This window comes from Geospiza fortis, unplaced genomic scaffold (assembly GCF_000277835.1).
Source record: "Geospiza fortis unplaced genomic scaffold, GeoFor_1.0 scaffold54, whole genome shotgun sequence".
NCBI lineage: Eukaryota > Metazoa > Chordata > Aves > Passeriformes > Thraupidae > Geospiza > Geospiza fortis.
The window spans coordinates 5,728,886-5,738,191 of NW_005054301.1; the positions used below are offsets into that span (position 1 = coordinate 5,728,886).

Here is a 9,306-nt window from a genome sequence, read left to right on the forward strand (position 1 = left end):
GGCCGGCCCGCAACCCAGCGCGGCTGGCCCGGGCCCCGCCGGCAGCGCGCACCGAGGGCGGCTCCCATCTTACAGGGCAGCGGGGAGAAACTCATCCGGGTGTGTGTGCTGGCCTGTTTCCTGGCATGCCTCAAACACTGCTACGAATCACGTGGAAGCAGAAAGCCGCTCCAAGCATCCCTCTTGCTAAAAGAATGAAACGGGGGAAAAAGGAGAAGGTCGTGATGTATAGAGATGCATTTTGTTTGGAGACAGTAGGGTGGTCAAAGGGCAGGCAGAGACAGGCTGGGTGCCATGGAAGCAAGGCAGCAGCCAGCATTCTGCCTTCCATCCAAAACCATGACCCACCTCAACACCGAAGGCTTGGCTCAGCCCACAGGGAGGCACGAAGCCTTTTGCCTCTCGGGCAAAGACTAATTCAGGTCTAGGCCTGAGGGAGGAGGGAAAAAATATTAAAAAAAGACGTTGTATTTTCTTGTTCAAATGTTCCTTAAGTGCCCATCACCACAGTGAGTGGGTGGTGAGCTAGGAGTTGCAGCTTGCTCAATAGCCTAAGGCACAACTAAGTTACACATCCAATATGACACACAAGTGCTAACTGATAGTTCTCAGGGCCCTCCAAGGGTGGGTCTCAGTCAGTGCTTGTTTGCTGTGGCACAGGAAAAGACACATTCACCAAGGCTGTCTGTAAATTAGAACTGCTACCCGTGCTGGAAAGCACCACAAGGTGCCTTCTCAGCTATTCCACTGCACCTTCTCTGGAGCTCTGATCTGTTGTTGTAAGTTTCCATCCTCTCTTCCTGGCCTTTGGCAGCCTGGAAAAGCCAGGTTTTCCTTTACAAAATTAAGGACTTTAATCTTCACATCTCCTACAAGTTTTGCCATTGATTTCAGCATGCTTATGAACCTTTATTTTCATCAAAGGATGTCACGTCACAGCCCTCCACTTCCTAGCCCTGGAATGCACGGCTGTCTGTATCACTATAACAGGATTTTGGGAAGACACACATGTTTTAAAACTGTCATGGCCCTACCATCCACCTTCTGGCCCCTCCCAAGCTGCCTGTGCTGGTCAGAGTGCACGCTGAACACAATGCCCCAGAGCATGGCTCTGGAAAAGGATGGTTGCAGCAATGAGCAGGCATGCTCTGCGAGATGGGATCTGACACTGCTGCTAGTCAGCTCCAGCTGAAATGGACTTGTGAGACACTTAACCTCCAGCTGTAAATGTTTTTGTTTCTCCTTATGTCCTAATATGTGAGCTTACTTAACAGAAACAACAAAGGAGGAAAGCTCTGGCAAGCAGGACTTTAGGAACTGGCACAGAAGAACAAGCTGCCAGAGAGTGCTCCCGAGGATCCCTGAACCTCAGCCCGCTGACTGCATCATCCCTGAGGCAGATGTTCCCAGGGTTCCCCCTTCTCACTCACTGGTAGAGAACTGACCAGCAGAGCTGTTCAGAGCTCCCACTGAGCAACAGAAAAAACAACAACACTCAGTACAAATTTCTGCTGTGTGGGAAAACAGAAAGCAGTGCTGCAGTTTCTAGAGGTATTCACCACATATCTTTGGTCCCTGAGAACAGGGGCTCCTATCCAAACGATCATGTTCTTGGCCTCCAGTAAGCACAAAGCCCAACTCACACAAAAAATTACTCTTGAGGTTACAGGAGCATTTTAGCTTCCTTTTAAAGGAAAAAAGCACAATTCTGGATCCTTATGGTTATAGGAAAGAACTGACTGCTAAAAGAGACAGAAAATGTATTTAAGGTTGTTTGGGTTTTTTCCAAATCTCACATTAGAGAACAAACCCATTATTATGAGGTTCATAGACCTTTCACTTATGACTGGCCTCAGTGAAAACATTTATATGAAAAACAGTAGAAAGAATTAGGTGTTTATTACTGAATGGTATCTTGCTCTGTCGTCTGAGAGCAACAGCTTCTGGATGAAGATATTTTAAGAACTTGGATTAAGCATTTGAGAATAGTAGAGAGGTTTTATGGGGAAGGGGGCTGCGAGAGGGGGAAATAGGGCCAAGCAAATACATCAAGTCATCTCAGGTCCCTTTCAACAGGTAAACTGCACTAAGCTAGACTTCACAGCCAACATACAGGTGACCTACAATGGCCAGACAAGGTTTTAGCCTTGGCTATGACAGATACAAAAGGGTTGGAAGTTGCATGTGTTCTTCAAGAAGGTTTTGCTATTTCAAAATAGAAATATTTGGAACAGCAATAATAGCATCCCCTAAATTTGCTGGGAAATTTCTTGGAGAAGAAGAGAAATAAGGAAGGAAGATGCTTTGTCCTCAATCATAAAAAAAGTCAAAGAGACTTCACCCTGAGAATACTCTGCCACTTCAGCAGCTTACATGGACCATTACCAAAAATGCCACACTTCTGTTCTGTTTTTGTCATGCAAGTTTCATTTCTAGGGGAGCAAGAGGCTGCAATCCTACTAGAGCTTCCATTGCTCAGTACCTTTCCAGAAAAAAGAAAACATCACTGACTGTGAAAAATTAAACAGAAATCTAGGTTAAAAATAAGAGAGAGAAAAAAAACCAAAAAAGATAAAATGGTTTAAAAAATCTTGAAAAGAAAAAAAGAGAGAAAAAAGGAAAAAGAAGAAGCAAAACCCTTTTTCCATGCTTCTCTGAGCACTGCAAAGACATAAATGGACATAAGTCTAACACTTTCCCCTTGCAGGAAATTCTTGCAAGTCACACTAAGCAGGTTTAAAAGGAATAAAAATCCCCTGTGACAGCCAGGGCACTGAGAGATTCTCAGGTGACTCTTCTGTCTTTTAGGGACTTTTCTTTTTCTGCCTGTTATCTTTACTGAGTCTAAACAGAAACACCAAGGAGAGCTCACCCCAGCAATGACATGAAGGGACAAGAGGACAGGAGCTTGTTAGCATTCCTGGAACATCCAGCCTATTAAAAAAAAAAAAAAAAAAGGGGGGGGGCGGCGGGGAAAGAGGGGAAAAAACCCCCCCCTGGGCCTCTACAGTGCAGCTTACCGCCATCTTGATGTCCTTGATGCGTGCCGATGGCATGGAGGTGGCTGGCACCAGATCAGCCCAAGAGAAGGAATGAGAGGCCAATGGAGATTTATGTGAGGAGAGTGAGATGGACAAGGTAAAATTGTCAGGAGGAGTTGTTAGAAAGTAAAATATATTGTGACAATTCCACTCCTGCCGTTCATCAATAAACTGACAGATCATTTAGTGTCAATTAGGAGTGATAGATGGACAAGTCCCCATGATCCTGGGCCAAAATTAATGGCTGGGAGGGAGAGGGTGATTGAAAATGACGGCTGACATTGAGAGGAAAGTCCTGAAGGTCCCCAAGGGGCCATTACTTGCCTCATTCCCTTGCAGATCAATGCAGGGACAAACCCAAAAACAGACACTTCAAGACAAAACTTAATCAGACTTCCTTCTCTTTCTTCTCCTTCTAAGTTGTGCCCCCTCACTTGGCAGCCTTGATCCTCTCTGCCTATATTCTTCACTTCACTGAAAACATCCACAAATGGCTGCAAGCTGCAGAGCAAGGCTGACATCTCCCATGCAGCCAGGAGTCTGGCTCTGCTCCTAATGTGGCAGTGTCACAGAGAAGTCCAGACTGAGACTTACCACAACACTGCTGGATTGGCAGTAGAGAATAGAAGCAATGACTCAAGCTTTCCCCCGCTGTCCCAGACCAAGAAATTCACGGGCACTTTACTACTCCCATCTGCAGACAGGGATTGCTAGAGGTTCTAAAACCAGGCACTCTCAGGGGTCATTTCTTATAGACAGAATACAGGATAGTTTAAGCCCATATTCTTGAAACAGGAGGTTCTTAACTTTACTTATCTCTAGAGACCCTGAATCATAAAACCCCTTAATCTCTTAAATAACTTTCCTCCAGCTCCAGGGTGCAATCTCACCATTGCCCACAGTTCAGAGCCTTAAATGATATCTATGCTATTAGAAGGGCTGGGTTACCCTCTTCTAAAGGTCACCCCAACTGCATCCTCTTCCTTCCTACTGGCACTTAAAATTCACTTCTTGACAAATGCACTGCTGGACACTGTACCACTTCTGTTCCAAAATGTTCAGCATGGTCATTTTCTTAAACAAGCCTTGATTATTCCAACACTGTGTGGTCTATCAGTCAGAAAGGGGAAATTTCACTTGTAGCTGAAGCACCTGTTGCTAAACTGCCATCATCCACGTAGAAGAAATGAGGTACATGTCCAGGTACTGGGAGGGACTTCCTACTGAAAGCAGCACTTTTGTTTGCTTGCAGGGCTACCGGAAAATAGCTGTGTTTATTCCTTAACAGCCCTAGCTGCTGCCTGCAGAGCTGTAGGAATTTTAGGGGGCTCATTGCAAGACCAAAGGGATCAAGCACCCGAGTAAATGGAAAGAGACCCAAGAAGCAAAGAAATTACGATACTGCTAGAGAGGAAAATGGAAGAAATTCTATGAGGAAAATCAGAGAGACAAGATCAAAAGAAGTTGGAATTAACTGAATCATGGAAGCACCCCTCCTTTATCAAATCCTCACTGGTATGCAAAACTGAGCTCCCTTTTACTTCCCCCACTGGCAGGCACTTTGCGTTTCTTCCTTTTGATGCATGAGATAACCTGACATTAGAGCTTGCTTTGCTTGTCACAAGTGTCGGCACTGATGTCATTAGGGACATCAGCACAGCTTTCAAAACGGCACTTGGGCTCCATCCAGTGGTTGGAGAGCTGCTTCCGTAGGAAAACCCAGCTGTAATTACTGTTATTTATCTCAGCAGATTACTAGGCCCCAAGTGGCTGCCCAGGTTCTTGACTGGTCCCCTTTCTGCTAATACTGAGGCTAGAATATTGCTGGAGCAGCAATGAGAGCACCTCTTCTCACAGAGAATGATTCTTCTCAGTACAGATTTAACTAGATACAGCAGATTCAGGTACAGATGGCCCTGGTAGTATGGAAAAAATAATTTTCTGATACTACTTTGAACCATTTAGTTGCTGTTTGCAAAGGACCCGGGGGTTTGCTCAGACACCAGTGGTCCTCATCGTTACCCAGATTTACAAAATGGGACTCCTAGCAATGACAAATGTTCGATAAGAGTACTGGGAGTGCAAAGTAATCTTCCCACATTTGGCATTTGAAAATGTGAGTAAAATAGATCATTTTGATAGTTCTCAGCAATTTAAATATCTGACACTTGCAAATGCTATGGGAACTCATGATAGAATACTGTATCTCACACCATCTGTGCCAATTAATTTAAAAATAATTTAGGTGGGAAAACTTTAAGACTCCTCCTCCTCTTCCAATCTTGCAACAATCTGGGAGAGCAGCAGTCTGATGGAAATCAGCAAGACAGTGAAAATATTTACAAGTTTACATAAGCATGAGATGAGCTGGGTAGGTAAGGGACTAAAAGAGAGCACAAAGGTAGAAAAACAGGTTACAAACTAAATTCTACTCTAACATGTGCCAAATGGAAATAAAAAGAGCAATTTCAAGTGATTGTTTCATACTGATAAGACTCTGAACTAGAAATATAGCAGAAAAGCATCCCTGCAGGAAAAGCAACACATATACAGTCATAACTGACTGAATCTGTCAGAAACAGAGCTAAAAGCTAAGACTTCAAATGGAGAAAGAATAACACAAATAGCTACAAGATCGTTGCACAAGTGGCCACAGTATTCCATCTGACCCACAATATATTTACACAACACAGAAAATCTAACTGTAGCCACTCTGCTCATCCTTCCTTTCTAAGTGAAAGAAAAAAAAAAATCAGATTTTAGCATTGTCAATTCTGAAAATCAAATTACTTCCAACAGAACGATTCCCAAGTGTAGGTTCAGTTACACTGTCAAAAAAGGGCTTAAACCTAAATCAGATATAACAACAGAAGCATGTTATTCTAGCTACATCTACACTAGTGAACTTGGAGCAAGTTAACTTGATAGGCTTCCAAACTGAGTCAAATTGGTAGAAAAGCTGTGGGGAGATAGAGCCTGAGAAAACAGAAACAACAAAGCTGCAGCAACATTGGTATGACATCAGCCAATGACTCAGACTTTTCACATGAAGGCTTTACCCTGGGATATGTCAAAAAGCAAGCCCTACAGGCCAGCAGCTCAGACTTTTTTAAGGGAGAGAAGAAGAGAGATCAGCTTGGGGTGAATACACAGGAAAGGAAAGACAGGGGAATTAGTTGTCCAAAACCCTTGTACCTCATATGACTGGAGAAAGTCAGAACAAACTTCTTCATAAAATTTACTCAATAAAAACCTTTATTACAAATGAACACTGTCAGATAGGACATTTCACATGCACAATTGAGCAAGGGACACACCTTGGTCTCACATCCCAGTGTGCAGATTCTCAGAGACAGAAAGGTCTGCAACCCTGTGTCCTGTTCTGCTTCTCCAGCTGACCCACATCCAGTGTCACAGAAGCTTTTACTCCAGACACTTACAATGTCTTGTAACCCACACAGCTAAGATGCTGGGGGAGCACCACCTACAGCTACTGCTCCAAATGTATAGGATAAAGCTAGTGTCAAACAATGGAAAACATGATAAAATAGCACATGGCACAGTGCTGTTACATTAGGAACCTGTTCACTGTCCTTCAGGGCACATTAGGCACAGATATATTGCATATGTATTACCTCCAACCCAGTCCCTCACCTAACCAACAATTACATAACTTACTTACTTACTTAACTAAACAATGAAATGGAACCTTTTTGTCTGCTGTCACATTTCCCTAAAGCTTCTGCTTGGTCCTACAAAGATCCAGGATCTTTGATGGCACTTTTTTAATACCCTGAGGTGGATACATGTTTGCAATGGCAACTTCTAGGCGCAGCCAACCTATGAAAATAACCATTATCAGGGTTAAACTGGAGAGCAACAGGAGTTCAGGCTGAGGTATTTATTCCCTTGCTTTATTCGTCTCCAGATTTCCAGACTATTTATTTTTCAGAGATAAATGGAGTGATAATTCTCCCAGAAAAGTACTGTTTTTTGGAAAGGCTACCCCAGAATACAGACCACCTTTCTCCCCTCCCAAAAAATACCGACTGTATAACAGGTTTCTGGATGTCCTCATCCATTCTCAGTTTCAGACAAGAAAATACATAAGTTATAACTCAGAGTGACTCCAAAGTATATATTAAGACATACAGACTTTTACTATAGGCCTTTAAGTACACAAGCAATCTCACATCACTCCCCAGCTCAGCCCTTCAGCTCTCTGAAAACAAAATACAACATCAGCATAACTTCTAAGCTTGGAAAACCACAACTATTTGAAAGCAAGTAATCTCCTCCCAGTCTGAACTGTCCTCTAGTTTTCATACCTATTCTAATACCATGTCCAGATAATTTGTCTTACGTGTCCTTCATGTAAGCATTGGGCTTCCCAACACACATTCTACAATTTGTATACTTTTTCCTCCCATCTCTTCTTGCTGACCATCTCCATCCATCTCCATTATACCATAACCCCATACACACATAAACATTGACAAATTTCACCTTTACTGTCGAGGCTGATCGCTAAATCCTGATGTATTCATTGCACTCTTGTCAGTGTGGTGCTGTCATGTGTCACTCTCCCAGAAAGGACAGAACCAGTCAAATCCCCCCATCCCAGCTCCTGCATTTAGCATGCTTATTATGCTCTTGACTCCTTCCAGGCACTGTACCAGGTAAGGAATATGCTGCCTCTGGCAAACAGGGACATGTACACCGTTCTAAACCTCACCAAGTCAATTAGCCAATAGAACCAAGCAAAAGCAATACCTCTAATGGCTTGAACAAGTTACATTGATTTTGGAAAGAAAGACCATCTGAAAGACCCAGGAAAACTGTTCCAATGTCCGTGACAGGAAGGTCCAACTAGTGATGTTCCTTTATTCCACATCTAAATCCCTCTTAATAAGGAAAGAGGTGAGGACTCACTTGGTAGATGCCTGCACAGGATCATCTGCCCAGCCTCCTTGCCGGCGTGGGGGTTTAGGTGGTGGAACCTTTAATAAAGAGAAGAGACGTTACAGACAGTTCTGGTCAAGCCAATTGAGACACCAGGTCTACACACACTAATGTAACACTTTACCAAATAATGGAGAGGCAGTGTTTAAAATGCTCTTTAATCATAAAATAAAATGAAGACAGACTACAGGACAGGTTTTTAAGCTTGTCTGGAAACAAAAGATGCATCACCCTAATCAGTATCTTGTCAAGTTTCAGGTCTATGTGCCTTTGACATTTTGAGGATGCACAATACAGTAGCTGACTGATCCAGAGAGGGTGTGCTCTCCTGGCAAAATAGGGTTCACTGGGAACTTGTTCACCACTGTTGCCCAGATATCAGTGGGCGGTATCACAGTATGCCTTTCCTAGGGTACAAGACAGCATGTTTTAGACATCTTGGTTTAGATGAGGAATTGTTCCTAAGAAGTCTGCTTTGTCCACTGCTTAGAATAGGAGGATAGATGCCAAGTTCAGACACAGTGATCTGTACCCAAACTCTTCCAAAGTTAGTTGGGATGAATCCCACCACTGCCACCACTGAAATCCAAAGGGGAAGATCATCTGGAGCTCAAAGACATCCCCTACTATTTTCTTGCATTGTCTTGTGCAGCACTCTGCCACATGGCAAGGGAATTCAGCTTGGGGCTTATGATGGGAATTTTCAAATGGGGCCATGAATTCCTACCGTCTGGAAGCTGCCCACTGCCATTTACAGTTTTGGACTTGGTTCCCCCAGCCTGAGGCACTTTGTACAGCACTGCCTTCAGTGTACTGCATGGCAGACAATGATGAAAGCAGAGGCAAGGTGAACCCATCTTACAGAGCTCTCAATTGATTGTGCCCAGTGAGGGAAGATGGACTACAGGGACCCGTGAATGGACCACTGTGAGAAAGAGTGATTGGGTGAAAGATGTCCCAAAACAGAGAAAAAATGCTAACTGCAAAGGAATGGTGGGGGCACAGGTGGCTCCCACAGCTTTTATCAAGGAAGTGAACGAGTGGGATGACTCCCGAGGAGTTTTGACTTCAGAGAGAACCTTGCATGTGTGGTGGGGTCAACCCTGAGCCAAAGCCAAATCGCCTCTTGCCACAGATGAGGACAGGGTCGCACTAACCCCTGATGGTAGGGGTCTCACATGTTTATTTCTTGAAGTAGAAGCATTGTTTGTGAGTGTGGGAAATTAAGAGACCCTGCCAGGGGCAGCCTCTGCCTGCTGCAGGGAGGGGTTATGACCCTGCATAGCTCTCTGATAGGAGCAAA

General features: G+C 43.9%; 1 protein-coding gene across 2 annotated transcripts in view; it reads right to left on the reverse strand.

The window, feature by feature from the left end:
* The window catches only part of IFT43 (intraflagellar transport 43), a 43,530-nt gene that overhangs the window by 19,453 nt on the left and 14,771 nt on the right, over window positions 1-9,306 (reverse strand). For both annotated transcript variants that reach the window (XM_005417465.2, XM_031065816.1), the window contains one exon: window positions 7,974-8,041. In XM_005417465.2, coding sequence (XP_005417522.1) covers window positions 7,974-8,041 — 68 coding nt within the window. The remainder of the gene's footprint in view (window positions 1-7,973; window positions 8,042-9,306) is intronic.